Source organism: Aquila chrysaetos, chromosome 26 (assembly GCF_900496995.4).
Source record: "Aquila chrysaetos chrysaetos chromosome 26, bAquChr1.4, whole genome shotgun sequence".
Lineage (NCBI taxonomy): Eukaryota > Metazoa > Chordata > Aves > Accipitriformes > Accipitridae > Aquila > Aquila chrysaetos.
This window is the reverse complement of record NC_044029.1, coordinates 17,181,941-17,202,862: the sequence shown is the minus strand read 5'-3', so window position 1 is coordinate 17,202,862 and position 20,922 is coordinate 17,181,941. Positions and strand designations below refer to the sequence as shown.

At 41.8% G+C, this 20,922-nt stretch overlaps 1 protein-coding gene across 4 annotated transcripts in view; it reads left to right on the top strand.

The window, feature by feature from the left end:
- The window catches only part of RASSF3 (Ras association domain family member 3), a 116,197-nt gene that overhangs the window by 9,817 nt on the left and 85,458 nt on the right, over positions 1-20,922 (top strand). Inside the window, exon 1 of one of the 4 annotated variants that reach the window (XM_030003031.2) lies at positions 5,401-5,536. The exons of 2 other annotated variants lie outside the window; for them this stretch is intronic. In XM_030003031.2, coding sequence (XP_029858891.1) covers positions 5,416-5,536 — 121 coding nt within the window. In that variant the 5' untranslated portion in view covers positions 5,401-5,415. Of the gene's footprint in view, positions 1-5,400; positions 5,537-16,649; positions 16,737-20,922 lie in introns of those variants that run through there. One more of the 4 variants, XM_030003035.2, reaches the window with a different exon arrangement.

Below are 20,922 nucleotides of genomic sequence, written 5' to 3'. Positions count from 1 at the left end.
AATAAACAGCACTTAAGGCCTGAAGAAAATTATCTGATTCCCACTGTATTTGGAGTGTGCTTCTGTGTGTGTATGTCGGAGCTCTGAAACGAGACCTGCAGTTGTTGGTTGTCTGCTCTGGGTTCAGTCATTCACTCCAACCCTGACAGAGATGGCATACCTGAAAAACCTCAGGGATTTCCATTTAAGATGTGCTCAGTGTGGCGTAGAAGAGTCAGGACTGCATCATGTCCCTACTGCTGCTCAGAGCGAGCTCTGAGAAGGACTAATACTCTCCCAGCCTCCGATCTGCTTTCCACGGTGGCATCCTGGCTTCTCCAGAAACTGCGCAAGGCACGGTTCATCTCATGGATTTTACCGCTTTACTGCAGGATGGGAATAAATATGCCCAAGAGGCACTGGTCTTTTTCTGCTGACTGTAAAAGCTGTGACGACCAGCTCAGCTGCAGACATCTGTATCCAGTTAGATGATGCCCAGCTACCTGCTCACACAGAGAGACTTCTGTAGGCCCATGAAAAAGGGTTGAAACTGCTTGTGCTTGTTTAATGCTCATTTGCTTCCTCTCCATTTTGGATGAGTTTCATCCAGATTTCATGTTGTTTTACTTAAAGAGTCATTCTAATCATAGGAATGTGTCTAGACTAGAAGCATTCTTTATAGAAAAAAATGTTGGATGGGAATTTGTAGTGATATAGATCTGGTAGTGGTTCAGTTTGATGTGCAGCAAGGTTTGGGTTGCGTGATCTTTTTATGTTATTTTTGTCTCTTAACATAACTGTCATCCATAGTGCATGATATAAGGTTTTCAACATTTTTCCCCTTCTCTTTTGTCCGTTTTCTTTACTTTCACATCACACTTACTACATATTGGTGTGTAAATTATTGGGAGCCTTGATAACAGAGGACTGAACTTACTGAACAACTGAACATTTTAGAGGACTGAAATACTTCTGATGTCACAGCTAAAAAGGTGTCTATACAATTCTATTTTAATCTTATTTATTTATCTGCAAAGTAATAGATCATTAAATCTGATGGCAAATGTGTTTTACATCAGTTTGAGTACTACAGTTCTTCAATTTCCATCTTTCAAATGGAGGCAGGGTTTTGGAAGTTGCAGATTGCCAATCACTGGTTAATTTTTAATCCCTTCTTTTTGTGTAAGTGCAGCTGCTGAGAATCAGAAGTTTTTTTAGAAAGCTCACAAATATAGCTACTTATTTGGATTAGGGAGGGATGAACAGCTGAGCTGGAAATCGGAAGTATTTTGCTAGTTTTGCTGAACTAAGCTCAAATGCAGCAGTTTTTTGTTTCTTTACTTTTAGTAGTTGTATTGTGGTGTTCTTCATAAGCTTCCTAGCAACTGCATAGCTTTGTCCTACATGATGATGTTATAAATTATGTTTTAGTATGAAATCTGTGATACTGTGTCTTGACAGTGTCATGCAAATGCAGTAGTGCTGAAGCCCAGGGACTAGTTAGGCAGGACCCCGCTCTTGCTACTTGGGCAAAATTTACTCTGACACACAGCCGAACAGGGTTTAGGGAAGGTCACAGCTTTTGTTTGGGATTTCTAGATAAATACATTTCACACATTCAGTTCTGTCTGGTGCATAGACACAGTGTGTCTCTGCATAACCCAGTTCTGGATTGCTAAAATCTTTTAGTCCATTTCAGATCTCTGTCAGGCAAAAAGTGAAGGGAAACAGTCCATGGAGGTCTGGAAGTCTCTTCCTCCTTTTCTGAAAGTTCAAGCTCCATCTATATGGAAAATACCCTTGTGAAGACTGGCTTGTGCATACCTCTCCACACTGAACTCTGCCTGTTGGTGTGGCATATAGCATAGTGTCACATACCCACACTGTGACGGGTTGGAAAGACCACTTCGTTTTCCCCGTACATTATTGTCTGCAAAGAAACCAAAAACTCAGCTAATAGGGACATTTGCTAATGCAGGCAAGCAGATATTCCTTAATACGTTTAGCTTTTCCTTTACAGAGTTCACACTGTGTGTGGATCTTTGTTCCTGAAACCAGACTAAATGGAGAAGTTCCAGTTAAGTCAAAGCAAATGAAATCCTTTGCTCATCCCAGTGATTTGCTAACTAGGAGCTGGGAGGAGTGGAAATGGCAGTAACTCCTCACTAAGAAAAGATGCTCTTCTGCCCCTGAGCAGAGAAAATTCTGCATTTGCCCCCCAGCTGATAGCACTGCCTGTGCTCCTCCTCATTGTTAGACTTCATTTTTATGGTACCTCAGCACTGCTGCGTTGCTCTAACAAATGCTTATCAGCAAAGAATTTGCTTTAGAACTATATAAACTCAGCACACTCCAAGAGAATATTCCCAGTCAGACACTGCTGGTTGTTTACAGTTCGTCATTTCAGAGTATTTTATGTAACAGCGAGGGTTTGTTTGGTTTTTTGTTTGTTTTTTCAGTGCTGGCAGTGGGCACGGGAGGGCTACAGTAAGGCAACCACTGGGTCGTTGTGTAGCTCTGGTCTGCCTAGCTCGGTAGGTCGGGGTAGACAGTGACGTGTCTAAACCCCTGGACGTTTCATGAGCACCCCTTTGCTTTCCAGCTGCCGTGCACAGGTTTCCACGTGGCAATCGTGTTGTGGGGCAGATGCTGAGAGCAGTGTGGTGTGCCCAGCTCTCCTACCAAGGTGGAGACTTGCCACACATCCTGGCCCATGGCTGGAGAGCACGTGGGGTGGGCAGCACACGCGTGGAGTCTCCGTGTGCCGTTTCTGCCCTTCGCGGAGGCCTGCTGCAATGTGACCTTTGCACCGTTGCGGGGAGGTAGGGGGTCAGAGGCTGCCCACATAGCAGAAGGGACAGCTGCTCACCTCCCTTCCCAGGCAGGTGGGACGGCAGCACGGGCAGCAATCGTTTCCTCCCCTCCTCCAGCACCCTGCTTCGATGAGCAGAGTATGACCTGGGGGTTGAAATCTGCTGCAGGAAAAAGCCTTACATGGCTTTTTTCCTTAAAGGGAGGCAGGGATCAAGAGTGACTCTGCTCACATTTCAGGTCCTTCCGTCCTCCTTGGAAAGCATCTCTGTGCGCTGTCTCTTCGTCAGAGTAGATTGACAGGTACATATGTAGCCCTGTGTAGTGCCTTTTTAATACAGAGAATTCTTAACTTCAGTAATGCTTCAGTGTAATGTAAGCAGAGTTGTCTTAGGAGGGGCTATGTGAACTCTCTGTAGCCCAGCTGATGCAGGCTGACAGCAGTTCGTTGCTGTGCAGAGCACTGTGGCTCATATTCTAAAGCTAACAGTTCAGGTCGAGAGGAACCCCCGTCATCATCACAGACCCCTTATCTGTAAGCTGTGCAGGGCAGGCTGTCGTCCATTAGCTCTACATTTTGGCCTAAGTAGGGCCTAGAAATGTAAAGTGATGGAGGAGTCATGAAAGTATTGCAAGGCTAACTACCACTGCTGTTCAGTTCAGCTTGAATTCAGGTCTGTTCTCGTCTGTATTAGCTGGTTTGTTGCATAGCATAATTGTCAGATTCATCCAACTGACTTTTTTTGCATAGAATGAGTTCTGTTCGCCTTGAAGTAATATGCAACATTTCATGCTCTTACCTATTTTTTGTTCCAGTAAGGCACTGAACACTGTAAGGTGTAAACCACCACAGGTTTCTTATTCTCATCAGCAAAGTCAATTTACCCCTTTATATTGTTATATTCTGATGTGTTTTCTGAATATTTCTTTAAGCCTCTTAAAATACCAGTATAACAAAAATATCATATCAGCGTTTTCTGTTAAGTGACAAAAATATTCCTGTGGCCTTCACATCCTGCTAAAGATTAGACATATCTATATGGATTCTTTATGAACTTATAAAACTAGTCATGTTAACATATATTCATTTATGGTATGAAATAGTATGGGGTTTTTTTTATGCCACTTTGATTTTCATTAAATTTTTATGTGTATAAATTTCAGGAAAAAAAAGGCATTGTTTGATTTGGTATTTAGCAGCTGCTCTTAAACATTCAAACCCATGCTGTTTCCTGAAAGAAGCAAGTTAGCTGTTGGGCCTTTAACTCTGCTCCTTGCATGTGCTGAATTGGGTGTCAGACCTCCTACTTGTGCTAAAACTGTCACTTTGCTACTAAATTCCTGCTGGTATGACAGGGTGGAGCTCGAACAAGAGACAACTCTGGCGGCCTGAGTCCTGCCTTCTGCTCTTTCATTGACAGTGGCTGAAGAATTGTGGCAGATACGGTACAAATGGAAATGTTTATTTGTCTTCAGAGACATACTGACCAGAGGAAATGCAATCTATCGAGCTTGGTCCTGAGAAGCAGCAGTATGTTAAAAATGTTGGATGTATAAAATGGGGTTAAATACTTCACATATTTTAGCACAGAAAAATACATTGTGAATCCTAGAAGAGTTATTAACTGCGTGCTGTGGACGTAGCTGGTGCAACAAAGCCCTTACTTTCTGTAGTTTAAAGGTTGATATAGAAGGATCTTTGTTTTATAATTATATTAATCTTGATTTTCAGTGTTTTCTACCATTCAGATCTAGCAGAAGAAAAAAATCAAATAGAATGTGGGAAGCTGAAGAGAAACGTGTGACATAATTGAGGAAATCATACTAAGTTTGGGAAATGGTTAAATAGTCTTGCTGTTACAAAGCGTATGCTAGAATTTGTTATAAATAGTGTGGGGGCACATATTAATTCATACCATCTCTAGATTTACAATTTAATATATATCATGCTTGAAGCATGTGCAGTCTAAGTACTGAGATGCTGTTAATTTATTTGGATAGCGCTATGTTGATAGATACTTGATTCTTAAGTGAACTGTGGGAGTGAATGATTTGACTCTTATGCTTGCCTTAAAATCCATTAAGAGTAAAGTTGCATTTTTAACACCCTGTGTATCTATAGAAATCTCTGTTAAATTTACTGCTAAGAGCCTTCATAAGAAGGTCTTTGAGAAACACTCTTTCTAGAGAAAATCCTGTTGATTTAAATGAAGGGCTTTTGAAAGGGGACTTGTCTCTATCAGTTGTGGGGTTTTTTTGTTTACAGCCTAGAAAAGGTAGCTAGAGATGAACAAATGAGCCCTTCAAAACCTGTCTGTGGAAAACATGTCTTGTTTTAACATCATTGGAAACACAGTACCAGGTTAAGACTCCAAAGCATTGGTCTTTCTTTAGCCGAAGCATCTATTAATATAGCTGCTTCTTGAATAAAGAGGGAGGTCTGGAGGGCTTGGAGTGGAGTGACGGGGAGGGAGGGGATTTAGGACTAACAGGTGGTCCTGAGACGTGCTGGCTGACGCTGAGCTCAGAGCAAGCGCACTCTCTGTGGGTATTCATGGGCTTTCCTCTCTCCATCTGGATACGTGTGTCTGTTGTTCCTGGTGTAGCTGTGGAGCCCTTGCAGCTATGGCAGTAAGAAATGACTTGAGGAAAACCATCAGGAGGATAGCACGTTTTTTTTACTGGTTTCCTAAATCATTGAGCAGTTCGAGGAGGAGGACAGTAAAACTTCTCTGGAAGTCTGCTGGTGAGTCTGCAGCTATGTTTCTTAAGACATTTTTTCTTGCTAAAAAGAAATTAAAAGGGAAAAATAATTTATTTCCATTCAGCTGGTTAACTTTCCAGGCCAGCATTGTTTGCATTTTTCCATTCACTGAGGCTCATTAGGCAAAACTGTAAAAATATTCTGGAAATTCAATAGAAGGTTCATTAGGCTTGCTCAGCTGAAGAATTCTCTTGCAGCTGTATAATTTATTCTTTTTAATATTCATGTCAGTGATACTTGGTGTGTTGTTTTTGTAGACCTTTCTCCCTTAGGTATGTATATAGGAGCTCTAGTATGACTCACATACCTGCCAGAAAATTATTTGGAATTGCCTTAACCTGTTAATTGATCTAGAAGGCTATGTGAAGATTGAACTGACTAAAGACCTTAACTCATTATACCAGTGTTCACACAAAGCAATGAGCAGCTTAGAGAGGGCTTGTGTTCAGCAGCGATGCACTGTCCTTCACTTCCATTTTATCAGCTGAAATGCAGTACCGCTCAGCTCACATGTTAGTTAAAGCTGGGGCTGAGGCATATTCTCAGGGGTTTGGAGGAACATGCACTGCCATAGCTTAGGAAGCTGAGTTCTTTCTGTTCTTCTTAAAGGACTAATTGTACAAGATCAGTTTTCTTTTGGTGAGGACTCTTTTGACCAAAATGGTGAACTTGTCAATTCTGCAAGTATTACAACATTAATACCAAATTTTTATTTGTATGGGATGGGATTTGGGTCAGTTCTGCAGTTAAGCAATTTAGTGTTATACTTCAAATAACAGATTTGTGACTCTTAAGAGGGGAAGGATAAATTGTACCATCTGAAATCTGTCACAGAAACATTGTTGGGCCACATGTCTAAATGACATTTGACTTTTTCCCATGTGAAGGAGTCCATGAGTTTCAAACATCCAGAGGGAAATCCCAGCTTACTGAAGTCTGTGGCAAAACTTCCCTTGACTAAAATTAGAGCTTTGATTAACCTCTGTTTGAATATTAGTAATCTCAAGTCCTCCTAATACATCAGATCATCATGAATCCTTATAATACATCAGATCATTCCTGCGTCTCTTTTGTTACTGTAAAAGCATAAGTGGCTAAAAAGCATCAATAAATGTTATTGAGAGCTTTAATTGCTAGCTGAGTTATACACATATGAAAACATTTACATGCCAGTTACCTATTCCTTAGTACTACAAAAGAATAATTGCGTCTATGACTTGTAACAAGAAACAACGTGAACTTTGAGTGTGTTAAAAATAATACTTGTGGTTTTCCTCCCATCTCCCTCTACCTCTAGTGGTTTGAATAAGATTTGCCTTTCTACCATCATTTTAATGTATGTATTAGCATCTGTTTTGAACTGAATTTGTGAATAGTGTCAGAAGTGCCCTACATGTCCTTTTCTACCTGTGCAATGAGGTGATTATCACAAAATTGTGGTTTTGGTGGAAATGTGACATTTTAGCAGAAGGTTGCATCCAAGCAGAAAAAATCTGTGTGAAAATCCAACTCAAACTTCTCATAACTTTACAGAAGCCAATCTCATCAAGTATGTCTGTAATAAACTGGAAGCTGAAGCCCTGGTACTCCTCTCACAGGGGAGGGGATACAGCTTCTGTTTGCACTGATGATTGCTCTTTAGTCTTTACAAAGACAGCAAGTGGCATGCAACCTTAGCTACACTGAAGTCCATGAACATTTCTGCCTTTTTCTTGAGTAGCCAGAATTTTCCTTGTGTTCTTGAGGAATTACCAAATCACTCACATGCTTCCTTAACTATGAAACACCACATTTTGGTAACTCTTAACCAAGTTGCCTTCTGTCCCGAGAGAGTTCTCCAACTGACCATCTAGTTACCTTGGTACACAAAGAGATTTACCCTTGCCTCCAGCATACTAGAGTTTTCAACTTTATCTCTGCCTCTCTCTTTCTGCCAGGTTTTGCTCCAGTATTGGCACTAATAGAATTTTTTGGTTTGGTCAGGATGAGCTGGCAGAACAATTCTGCATCGCTAGGCTTGTTCCACAGATGAATAACCCAGCTGATAATTAATGCTTTCAGTAATACTTACTGATAGTTTTTAGCCACTTATGCTTTAAGAAATAAATTAATGTTTTAACAACAAAAGAGAAACTGTCATGATTTGGACATGTTAGGAATAGTAGAGATTACATTCTCTAATATGCTTTGTTATAGATTTTGTGTGATAGATATCATACATCATTTGAACCAAGAGACGGGCACTGTTCCTCTGTGTAGTACCCTCAGATTTGTTGCTTTCGTTCTGCTTCTGTCACTCCGTGGCTCAGGATGACTTGTCCTCTCTGCCTGACCCAGAAACAAAATCTGCTGAAGCACAAAATTACTTTTTAAGTATGACAATGAATTTAGTACTGTTGTAGGTCACTGTGTTCAGGAAGTTGCATTTGATGCCATTTTAGAAAGAGCTATCAAAGCATAATTAGGTAGCAGTTCCTAAAAATCCTTAGTTTTCCAGCCTGTCCTTGGATGGATACTTTGGGATTGTTGGCCACAGACTATTGCCTACAGCTAACATGCTCCTTTCTAAGCTCTAAAAGAAGGAAGAAAATTCAAGGGTGCTCTTCAGTAACTGGTTTTGATTAAGTTACTTACTGGAGGTCTAAAAAAATATCTTTGATAGGTTCGGAATATCCTAAATGTAGCTGATAATGCTTTAAGTCCATTTAGTTTAATCAAGGGTATATAATATTTTGTAAGAGGCTTAAACTGAGGGATGTAGTATTTAGGGTTCTGGAGCCTTAATTTCTTTGAAATATGTTTGGACTTTTTCCTACAACATCTTCATAGAACTTGTGTTGACACATCATGTGACTAGAAGTTTTATCATGATAAAGTACCTACACACAGGGAGGCGTATTGAAACACAAAGGAATTAGAAAAAAATATCATAGAGGGCCATGATAAGACTGTAGAAAGCAATGATCAAAAAAATCAAAATAGACAAGTACCTACTGTTTTCTCTGTCTTATAGCAGAGGAATAAGATGATGAGTGGCAAATGTAAAGCAGATAAAAGGAAATTTTTTTATTATTTTTTATTCAGCATGTAATTAAATTGCAGAACTCATTACCAGAGGATGCTGCTGAGGTCAGGAATCTAACAAGATTTAAAGAGGGTCTGGAAGAATAAGAATATTCAATATTATGACAATTGAAGCTACAAGAAAAGCTTTGAAAGAGACATAAGTCTTCTTGTTTCAGGGTTTAAGGTAATTTTTAACAATTAGGGATTGGTTAGAGATAATTTTGTGGCTCAGATCCCACAACTGTTATTGTTTCTCGCAGTTTCTTCCAAAGCAACTAATGCTCACCCCTGGCAGAGATGATCTTGTGATCTGCATTGATTTAAACCTTTATGACATTTTTCAGGCTTATAGAGGAGAAAAACAGATTTTAGACCTGTTCAGAAAAGCACCCCATAATATCCTGTGGCAAACATGAAAAGCACAGTGCTTGCTGTCATTTTTTTTACTTTGACAAAACTGTCCTGGTGGCAAACCCTGCTTGCTCTGAAGCCATTACAATAAATAAATAAATACAGCAAATTAAGTCAGTCTGAGGTGGGTGATTTTGTGTAGTCATGTTTCTTGCCAAATCCTACCGGCTCATGAAGAGCTTTATTCTCAGCTCTTGGCTGGGGAGGGTTCTCAACAGTTTGAGCTACTGTCCTACCAGTACGTAGGAAGGCTCTTTCGGAGGGCAGAAAGTGAGAATTTATTGACAAAATCTTAAACTAACTGTATTTCACACAGCCTGAGGTTGAGTTTTATCCTTCATTCTTGATTGGGGTTTTTTTTGCAACTTTTCTGCTCTAATGTGTTACCACTTTAGTCCTTTTCTAAAGTTAGAGTATTTTTATTGATTCTGAAGGATTTTTGATCAGAATGGTCAAGCGTCCACTGTAAAATCATGATTATGTAAGAATATGTGTCATGCAAAATAAATGGAAACCTGTACAGAGGTATGGTGATATCCCTTAAACTTGCTATGTCCTAAAAGAATTCGCTTATAAAGGTTTAACTGACCAAAGAGAAAAGTCAGCCTTTGAACTCTCTCTCCAGAATATATGCAGCTGACAAAATAAATCTATAACACTTATGGGAAGGGAGAACATAATTTTAGTGTCATATGTCAATTTAGAGCGGCTTAGTTTAAAATATTTGTGAATTCATTTCTTAGTTTCATATTTGACCAGCTAACATGGGATGGCGTATGCTGTAAGCGCCTGTGTCCTTACGTGACCTCTTTAATCAGGTTATTCTGGGAATAGTTTGGGTATGTAGAGGTAGCATACCTAGCATTTGAGACTACGTAGCTGGATATTTAATGAGCAGGTAAAGTCACTGTATTTCTGTGTTCTTGTCAAAACCCAGTGGGTGAAAGCCACTGCCTCCCCTGCTCCCTCGGGCCAGTGGCATGTCACACCTCTACAGCCCCCATAGTCTGGTCCATGTCTCCTGCGCAGACACCTGCAACTGTCCAGTGAGCACCTATACATCTCCTGTGCTTTTAGTGAAAAAAAAGTTCACCTGGCCATCCCCACGGTTCACTGAGGCTCCAGTTCTCTTCTGAGAATCAGCTGCGCTGTGCATAGGAGCAGTGCTCTGTGGTGTGATGGGTGCATCAGGCCAAGCGAGGGCTTGCAGAGCTTGCAGAGGGGCACTTAGAAGGAGACCGTCCATCTCTGGGAATGATGGAGAGAGTTTTGGCCCAACACAGAGGATAAATGGAGTGTAGGGGCATTTGGGAGCTGTGGCTCTGGAGCATTCACGCTCAGATGGGTGGACAAGACGGCTACCTCCAAGGGAATATCATTTGAAGGCTTAATTAGCTGTGTTTGGGAGAGGGAGCAGAAGGACACTGTCTCAGTGGAAACCAGCTTGGATGTAAATCAGTTTTATTTATACGTAACGTGGCAGCAGACAAGGTGAGCTTATGACTGCAAGTGGCTGTTCTGGAGCGTGGATCCAGCAACTCAAGGTCGCATCTCACTGGGACCTGCTTGGGTGGGTAACCAAAACTTCTGATCCAACTTTTTCAGACTGTTTTATCTGTTTGTTTCCTGAACGTCTGGTTCATGGCTATGATTTATATAGTGCTGCAGATGGGTAGGATACTGCGGCAGATTGGAAGCAGATAGGAGTTGATGGCCTTTTACCATCAGACCATACGTACAGGTTTTCTGCCTGCATTAGGACTGGGTGCAGTCCTTTCAGTTTATATTTGTTCATCTACTTTGGACGTTTCAGCCCATTTGATTTGACTGTTCTTAATCATAATTTAATAGCCTCTGCCAATGTTCATTTAAGAATACATAGATTATTAATGGAAGTGTGCCATTTAAAGATCTTGTGTCTTGTGAAAGCATGATTTTAATTTCTAGTCTCCTTTTCAAAAACATCTCTATATGTGCTTTTCCTTTCTCTTTTCATTTTAAGTGTATATATATATATTTAATTGTATGATTTGCTTAAAAGTGCATTTACCTAGTTCTAAAGGAAGCTGTGCCGGCATCTGTGATAAAAAAGCATGTATTAACAAAATGAAAAAGAAGGTGGGTGTGGGATGTCAGTGTTAACAGGTCATCAAGGTAGTTTAAAGTTAATTGTAGAAGGCTGTAGAAGAAACACATCATACTGAGTGACTGGGCAGTAAAACATAATTTAGTGTTGATAAATACGAACTAAACTGTATGGGGAAAATGCTGACTGCACACATAGATCAGTGGCTTCTAATTTAGTTTTTATCACTTGGAAAACAGAATTAATCATGTGGATGGTTCTCTGAAGAGACTTTTCTCAGTGTTCAAGCTAAAAGGGAACTGAATATATGGAAATATTATGAAAGAAATAAAGGGAAAACCCAGATAACCGTGCTGTGCCCACATGTCATACGAAGCAGTTTGATCACCCCACCCTCTTAAAAAGGGTATAGTAGTATTTGAAGATACAAGAGAAGACTTTGGATTATCAAAGAGATTAGCAAACTCCTCATCGTACAGACCAGGGCTTTTCCGCTTGGTAAGAGGCAGCTGCCAGAGAATATGCTTCTGTACTAGTAAGAGCAGTGTGGAGAATTGAAAACAGCATAGTTATTTAGCTTTTCTCATAGCATGAAAGTCAGGGCCACACCATGAAATGGCCAAACAAGGAGCTTAAAACAAACTACTCTTTCACATATGCATGCATGTAATTCAGTTGTGGAACTGACTGACACAGGATGTTTAGGAGACTAGGAGTATAAATGTATTCAAGCAGGGATTAGATAAATTCATGGAGGAAAGAGCCATCAAGGAATATTAAATAAAAAGATGCAGATACAGCCTCTGGCTCATTTGTTTGTTTTAAGTTGCAGATTGCCAGAGAGTAGAAAGGCATAAGGGGGAAATATCACACAAAATTAACTTTTTTTATTCATATGTGTTCCCTAAACATCTGCTGGCAGGCTCTTCCCAAGACAGGCTACTGGCCTAGATAGATCTTTGGTCTAACCGAGTCCATCTGTTCTTGTGTTTTTCAAGTGCAATACTGATAAAGGCTAAGGAATATGAAAGCCTCTCTCACTATTGTTGATTTCTGTGTAATTCTCCACCCATTAAATAACTGTTTAACTTTTCTGTTATTTGTGAGTCTGTATTTTTCCAAGGCAGATGCATTCTGTTAGTGTCCAGATAATCCATGGTATGTTTTTCTCTATAGTGGTTATCCTTCACAGCTCTTACCAGTCATGTAGCTTTTTCAGATTGCATCATGTGTTGTTTTACTCCATTTCTCAGATAATTAGATGAGACAAATGTGGCATCCCACTAAATTCCTTTTCCTTGGCTCTACCAGTTTTAAATGAGACAAGACGAATCTCTTTGCCTACTCTGCCTCCCTTCCAAAGGAAAATCCTGATTTGTACCCAGAGAGTTATTAAGATTTTCCTAAGCCTGTAATAAATGTAAGACAAAAAATCTGTTCAGAGACTGAACGTCATCTCACAGGCCCAATTGCTGCTTGGGTCTGGATTACCAAACTGAATGTCCACAACAGATGAGAGATGTCAGTATCACCAGGAATTGCTAGTACTATGCCTATTGTGGGCTTGTTCTTCTGAAGTACTTTGGAACATTTAATTTTACTTTCCATTTTTCTGCTGCCACATTTTTTCTTTCGTTTGCCAATGTCAAACAATAGCTGTTGGATGATGCTGTGTCTCTCCACTGCATCTCTTTGCTGCCCTGGGCATTCGTAGGAAGACAAGACAAAGAAAAGAAGATGACCAACTATGCATTAAACTAAGCACCTCCCCAATATATCTGCTTCAAGGTCTGCTATCAGGGTGAGAATGGTGACTTATAATGTCTGAAATAAAAGCTGTGGATTGGTCATTTATGAAGAGAAACATTAATAAATTAGTAGTGTGGAATTACCTGTTTTAAAGAGGTGATGTAACATTAAAGTCTGATATGTAAACAAAGACTGAGTGTGGATGCACCATGCAAAAGCATGCTCAGAATTGAGCTGTACTCCGCATTAGGGTTGATCAATACAGAACACTCTGCACAAGCACAACTATTTTTTTATTGAGCTTCATTTAATTTGATGGGTTTGATTCAACTTTTTTCTCATCTCACATTTAAACATAACAGACTGCAGGTTTTGTTTGGCAGAAAGTTCAAGTTTTTAAATTTCATGTGAACTGTCAGCTAAAGGTCTGTCCTCTGTCCTGCTAGGATATAATCGCTGTTTTTATCTCCCCTAATAGAGTGATCATTGATCCTTCAGCAGCAATTCAGAATGAACTCCCAATATTGTGGCTGGGTAAAGCAGGTAAATCGGGTGTCCTCTGAGCACTCAGGATGGCTTTTCTATAATCCATCCCCTCCATGAACTGAAAGTGTTACCTCTTGTCCACTATTAATTCCAGCAAGAATAGGGAGTTTATTAACTCAGGTCTGGTCAGGAGCTCACAGCTCCTCGGCAGTGCAGGCAGCTAGACCTAAACCATACTTTCCTTTCCAGTTCTTACTTTTTGGTCAGGTTTCTTCTAAAGAAAAAGCAAAAGAAAGTGCTGATTTGTGAGTTAACTTTATGCTGGCTGTTTTGGGGGTTCAGCAATAGAGGGCGCTGGAGTAAACACTTTCAAAAAGCAGTATTTTTATTGGATTTGCATACAGAAGAGAGAGCTCACTTTTTTTTTTAACATGGAAGAGTTTTTCTCCCCATTTTTTTAGGTTTTTAACGTTGGAAAGAGGCTAACGGTCAGAGCAAGTGGAAGTCCCAAAATACCAGTGTGACACATAGTGGAACTGTGTAAATACTTTGGAACAATTTTTTACTTTTTAAACAGAAATTCTTCTGTTACTTTCCCTCACATTTGCAGTGCAGAAGTGTATGCAGCCATGTGTTCCCAAGCCAGGTGTTTACTGAATGTAACATCTGATGCCTTTAATTTTCTCAAAGGTGGATTTCAAATGCATTTTCTGAAGCCGCCACAAAAGGAAAACCAGGCGTGAGGAGCTGGTGCCCCTGCGTCCCTGTCCTCGTTCAGGCTCTGTTCCCTCAGAGGTCAGGAATTCAGCACGTGCTCTGGGCTGCTGCATTTTGTGGTTTCTGAATGAAAACTTAATTTAATTTGAAGACAACTTGGGCTGCTTTTAAGCAATTGGTAGAACGTACTGGGTCTGGTGGATTAGGTTAGTAGCTAGGGTCCAAATGCCAGTGGGCAGATTTGTCCAAGGAACAGAGCTGTAGCTCCTATGTTACCATTGTAGCCACTCTGCTGCCACGTCGCTGCTGCCAAGTGTAGCTCAGTGCAGCACCACGGCTCCTCTCTGGCTGCTTGGACTTATGGAGCAGGTGAGAAGAGGCAGAGAGAAGCAGCCAGCGCTTGGTGGGCAGCCTCTGGTGTCCATCCCTCTGCCTGCTTCCAGCCTGGCTCTGAGGGCTGTGAGCCAGCTGCTGGCCAGGGGCTCAGCCCTGTGCTCTTCCCCTGTGCTGCTCGGTGATTTGTAGAGATACCTAATGGCTGCTGCAGTCTTACACAAATAAGCATAAAAGGAAGAATTACTAGTTCTATGGGCAATGAAATGTAAATAAATTATTGTAAGTTGCTTTCCAGGGCAGGTCAAATCTAGGATTTTATCTACAGGGCACTTTTTTCTTTTTGTGGTGTAACTTCACTGCAATTTGTTAACATCAGAAACAGAGAATAAGGTTTGTTTTGTCTTCCAGAAACGTAATCCTTTTGCTCTTGAACTGAAGAAGTACAGCTGCTTTGTGGTACCTTGGTTTTGTCACTGCCACACATGGTCAGTAAAGCCTGTCACTCTCCAGGTCCTTCAGACTTTTGCTGGCGTTTTCTCCCATGAGTCTGTATGTGATGGCTGCGTGGTTCGCTGTGTCAGCAGTACAAAAGCACTCTCTGAAGTCTGTCATGAAACGACAGACAAGGTGATACATATAAAGATATCTGCTGAGTTTTGTTTCTAATCCCTTGTTTGAAGTTACTGGACAGAGGAGTTTGTCCTCCCCACCCCTATCTGGCGTGGAGAACTAGGAGCTGTAGGCTCTGTCTGCTGGCTGGAACGAGCAGTTGTCTCTCTGAGGTCTTGTCTCTGGAAAGGTGCTAGTGGGAGCTGAGCGCTTAGTCATTCCCTTTGCGTTTGCTGCGAAGCATGGGTATGATTTGCTAGTCTTTGCATTTATTAACAAGTTGAGTCTTACCAGGTCTTGCCGTTTTCATGTATGGAGCTTTGTAAGGCAGCAGGAATTGCAGTGCTACAGGGTGTTTAAAAAAATCTACTAAATCTTAAGGTTATCTTAAGGTTTTTGGCAGAGTGTGACAGTGTCCCTAGAAGGGGACCTCAGAAAACTAGCCAGGAACATGGGGAGGAGAAGCTTGCTTAATTGAACCCCCCCTTTCCTGTTTTCATCGTTTCATGTTTGGTCTCAAAGCTCAGGGCAGAAGGAATGTTATCAGCCTGAGGAGCTTCTTTCTCAAGGTATGCATTGCAATTGAGACCATTTTTTCAGAAGGCTGTACAAGCAGAGTCGGCTTAAAGCTGTAGCCTGGAAGTTAAACTAACTAAAGAATGCTGTAGGTGTGTGTATATCAAGAGAACCTAAGGAGGAAGGAGAAATGAAGTATCTCCTCTCCTTCACAGGCTGGCATTACTGTGTGGTGTTCCCATGCCCAGTTAATTCCCTTACAGGGAGGAGACATTTCAGGCTGGGGAAGGAGAACTCAGCCCTGTACCCCTCAGTCTGCCTCCCAGAAACAGGCAGATCTAAGAGCTCCCAAAAGCACAATGGTCCTGGGGTAGCCTCAGGAGGGGATGCAGCCCAGCTATCCAGCTACCTGTGATACTGAAACAGGTAAAGGAGGTTGTGAGAAGTAAATATAACATAAACATGTATTTTCTTGTCTTGTGCTTTTCTTTTTAAAGTGTTTCCACTATTACAAATTTATGTTTTAACCCTTACTTCGATTGAATGAAGTGAATATTTTCAGCCTTGTTTGCAAACAGATTTTGTAGTTATTTCAGGGTGGTCTGTCAAACACTGGGTGTTCTGTTTCTGCGGGAGTGGTGACTGTAAACAGGACTGCACGCAAAGCGTTATCTGCCCATAAGAGGTGTAGTAGTTTTCAGGAGCATTGGCCTGTTTATAGGCTGGTTGTGTAGGATCCCAGGTTTGTGCAAGAGTCTCCTGTGACAAGTCTTAGCTGGAGCCTGTTGGCAAGCACTGGAAGGAGGGAGAAGACCTGAGACTGTTGTCATGTTGATAAAAATACAAACGAGCTTTACAAACAGGTTAAATTGACTTTAATTCTGTAATAGCTCCGGAGTAAATCAGTGGGATTTATGTTCCTATGTCATGTAGGGCCAGGTGCTCAGAGACATCTAAGCATCTAAGAACCAGGGTAGATTTTAGTAGCTGAAGATAGGCATTAACCCTTCCTCACGCATGGTTTTTACAGTCGCTGGCATGAAGAGTGGACAATCCTCCCTCAGCGGTCAGGGACCTTCTCTGTGGTGGCTGCCAGCAAGCTTACCTGGCTACAGTGGTCTCTCGAAGATGCTTCATCCATGCGAACTCCTACATCCCAGTTCTTCAACGTGCAGCTAGATGGCAATGTCTCCTTCCACTTTTCGGGTAGGATGGTGAGCTGCCCTGGTGTGTCAGTCCTGGTGAGCCTGTCTCACTAACCCCCCGGCTAAGGATGACCATGTCCACAGAACACATGAGTCTTGGTGTTTACCAGCTGTCTAGCAAACTCTCTGGCACAAACCAGGTTAAGATAAGCTCGTGCAAAAATAAGTATTGAAAAGCTCCGAAATAGACTACAGGATTGTAGACGTTTATAACGGTACCAGCAGCAGAAACTGAAAAAAAACCTGGTTTAGGCTGTTTAGTCTAAAATGCCTGTCATTCCATCCTGTTTTGCCGTTGGGAAGCTGAATTTATTTATTAACCAGTTATTTACTATCTGGTGCATGTGATCACAGATGCGGTCCCAGTGTTCCCAGGCAGCAGGGTCATTAGTCCCAGGTTCATGGAGGTTGCTGATTTTTATAACTAATCTTCTCCTTCGTGCCTTCCTGGAGTTCTCGGTCAGTGACTCACTCGAGAAGGAATTTTCTTCTCACCAAAAGGCTGATCGCTCCCTCCTGTTTTGCAAATGTAATGTCCTCTGGATGTGGCAAAGTCAGGTTGTTGCCTGCCTAGATGATAGATAAACTGTTATCTAAAAACTCTGAATCTTAAACTGATGAGTAATATAGCATTATTTTTTGTGCAGTACCCAAACTCTAGCTTGGTAAGATGCTTTGGAGACAAAAACCCAGTGAGCTTGGGTTGGGTCCTGGACTATTCTATTAGAGTTAAAGCACCTGCCTTCTGCTGAGGTCCAAATATATGCAAATACATGATTTTGCAGGTCTGTGCCATAGGCACTCTGGTTAATTTTATCTCAGTCACCATGAGCAGCTACTAATAGAGCCTGTTACAGGCGTTTATCCTGTTCCCAGGCCAGGGTTCCTGACCCTGAGTGGGGCTGTGGCAGTTACAGATGGGGTTGCAAGCCTGGCAGAGTTTCAGTTTTATCTGGTGTGTATGTAAATGTTTGGGGTTGCACAATGCTAGGATGCAGGGTTGAAAAACTTAGCAGCCAGAAAGAAATGACAACTGCTAGTATAGAGATCTTTGAAAAATCAGCGTAAATGTGTATTAATCATTTCTTATGATTCAAAAGTACAAAAACTTCCAGAGGTGCCCTTTTTGGCTTGGTGGGAATGCAGGATGGGAACCAAACTTTGACTGGCATAACAATTTCCTGCTCTTCTGAAGAGGAGCTTTGAAATTCTGATTCTCTAGTCAGGAGCCAGAGTAGTTCTTATTTCTGTTGATCTGAAGTCAGAAAGATATAAGTCAAACAACAGTCTCAGATATGAATTTGCAGAAATACCTTTATTTCCAAAGAGTCATTTAAACCTGGAAGTAACTTTTGTGTCATACGTAGACATGTAACTTTTTCTCCTCATAGAAACCAAATGAACTGAGCATGTTTTGAAGTGCCATGTCTGCATTTGATTTATATTGTAATATAAAACCTGCTCCTATACCCAGTACATCCTCTTCCATCAAGGACAATATTGGTACAGTCAATTAACTGGTCTCATTTTAGGTTTTCAGTATGACTTTGTTCAGATTATTCTGTTCACTAAGTATTAAACATAAAGTGCAGTGTATAATTTGATGACTTTTCATGGACTAGTATTAACAAAGCTGCAGTTCTTTAAAGTCACCAATAGATCATGGTTTAACTCTTCCTGATAAAGCACCTATCTGTAATTATATTCCTTTGATATTTGGCTTCAATTTTAGGGTTTTGTGACAAATAACATTTTATAGACTATTATTTAACTAGTAAAATGTGTGAATATGTTAGATGTAGTGATAGATGAGTGTTTGAGAGGCTTTTGGTTGCTTTTTACTAATTGAAGATTGTAATCCAAATTATATTTGCCAGCTGTGTGAAAACAGAAGATGAGAATTTTAGCAAAAATGAAGAAAAAATGCATTTATGCAATGAAGGCTATTCTATCAGCTGACCTCCTTCCACTTTCATTTGCTTCTTTTGCCTTCCTGTTCAAAGCTTCATGGATTTCTGTACTCCTGCTGCTTTACAAGTCTTCCATGCTTTCATAGAATCGTAGAATCATAGAATGGTTTGGGTTGGAAGGGACCTTAAAGATCATCTAGTTCCAACCCCTCTGCCATGGGCAGGGACACCTTCCTCTAGACCAGGTTGCTCAAAGCCCCATCCAGCCTGGCCTTGAACACTTCCAGGGATGGGGCATCCACAACTTCTCTGGGCAACCTGTTCCAGTGCCTCACCACCCTCACAATAAAGAATTTTTTCCTAAGATCTAATCTAAATCTACCATTTTTTAGTTTAAAACCATTACTCCTCATCCTATCACTACACTCCCTGATGAAGAGTCCCTCCCCAACTTTCCTGTAGGCCCCCTTTAAATACTGGAAGGCTGCTATAAGGTCTCCAGGTCTCCCCAGAGCCTTCTCTTCTCCAGGCTGAACAACCCCAACTCTCTTCAGCTTGTCCTCATCGGGGAGGTGCTCCAGCCCCCTGATCATCTTCATGGCCCTCCTCTGGACCCACTCGAGCAGCTCCATGTCTTTCTTATGTTGGGGACCCTGGAGCTGAACACAGTACTCCAGGTGGGGTGTCACGAGAGTGGAGTAGAGGGGCAGAATCACCTCCCTCAACCTGCTAGCCACACTTCTTTCGATGCAGCCCAGAACATGATAGGCTTTCTGGGCTGCGAGCGCACATTGCTGGCTCATATTCAGTTTTTCATCCCCTAATACCCGCAAGTCCTTCTCCTCAGGGCTGCTCTCAATCCACTCATTGCCCAGCCTATATTTGTGCTTGGGATTGCCCCGACCCATGTGCAGGACCTTGCACTTGGCCTTGTTGAACTTCCTGAGGTTCGCACAGGCCCACCACTCAAGCCTGTCAAGGTCCCTCTGGATGGCATCCCTTCCCTCCAGCATGTCGACTGCACCACACAGCTTGGTGTCATCGGCAAACTTGCTGAGGGTGCACTCAATCCCACCGTCCATGTCACCGACAAAGACGTTAAACAGCGCTGGTCCCAGTGCCGACACCTGAGGAATGCCACTCATCACTGGTTACACTTGGACATCGAGCTGTTGACCACAACTCTTTGAGTGCGACCATCCAGCCAATTCCTTATCCACTGAGCAGTCCATCTGTCAAATCCATGTCTCTCCAGTTTAGAGACAAGGATGTCATGTGGGACAGTGTCAAACGCTTTGCACAAGTCCAGGTAGATGACGTCCGTTGCTCTTCCCTTATCCACCAATGCAGTAACTCTGTCGTAGAAGGCCACCAAATTTGTCAGGCACAATTTGCCCTTAGTGAAGCCATGTTGGCTGTCACCAGTCACCTCCTTATTATCCATGTGCCCTAACATAGTTTCCAGGAGGATCTGTTCCATGATCTTGCTGGGCACAGAGGTGAGACTGACTGGCCTGTAGTTCCCCAGGTCTTCCTTTTTTCCCTTTTTAAAAATGGGGGTTGTGTTTCCCCTTTTCCAGTCAGTGGGAACTTCCACGGATTGCTATGACTTCTCAAATATGATGGATAGTGGCTTAGCCACTTCATCTGCCAGTTCCCTCAGGACCCATGGACTTGTGCACCTTCAGGTTCCTTAGATGGTCTTGAACCTGATCTCCTACAGTAGGTGGTTCTTCATTCCCTCAGTCCCTGCCTTTGCCTTCTGCATCTTGGGCAGTGTGGCTGGAGCACTTGCCGGTGAAGACTGAGGCAAAAAAGTCATTGAGCACCTCAGCTGTCTCCATGTCCTGAGTAACCAGGTCTCCCGTTTCCTTCCAGAGAGGGCCCACATTTTCCCTAGTCTTCCTTTTATCACCAACATACTGTAGAAGCTTTTCTTGTTCCCCTTGATGTCCCTGGCCAGATTTAATTCTATCAGGGCTTTGGCTTCCCTAACCTGATCCTTGGCTGCTCGGACAATCTCTCTGTATTCCTCCCAGGCTACCTGTCCTTGCTTCCACCCTCTGTAGGCTTCCTTTTTGTGTTTGAGCTTGTCCAGGAGTTTGTCTTTTGATACTAAGATGCTACGAATGTTAGTAATCTTTGAAGTTTGGTGTAGTACTTCTCTAAGAGTGAACATCACTTATGTTTCTGAAAAGCAGTGTATCAGATATTCTGTTCTTTGTTATTATTCTGCAAGGAAAGGATGAATAGGGATACTTCATCTGTTGTGACGTA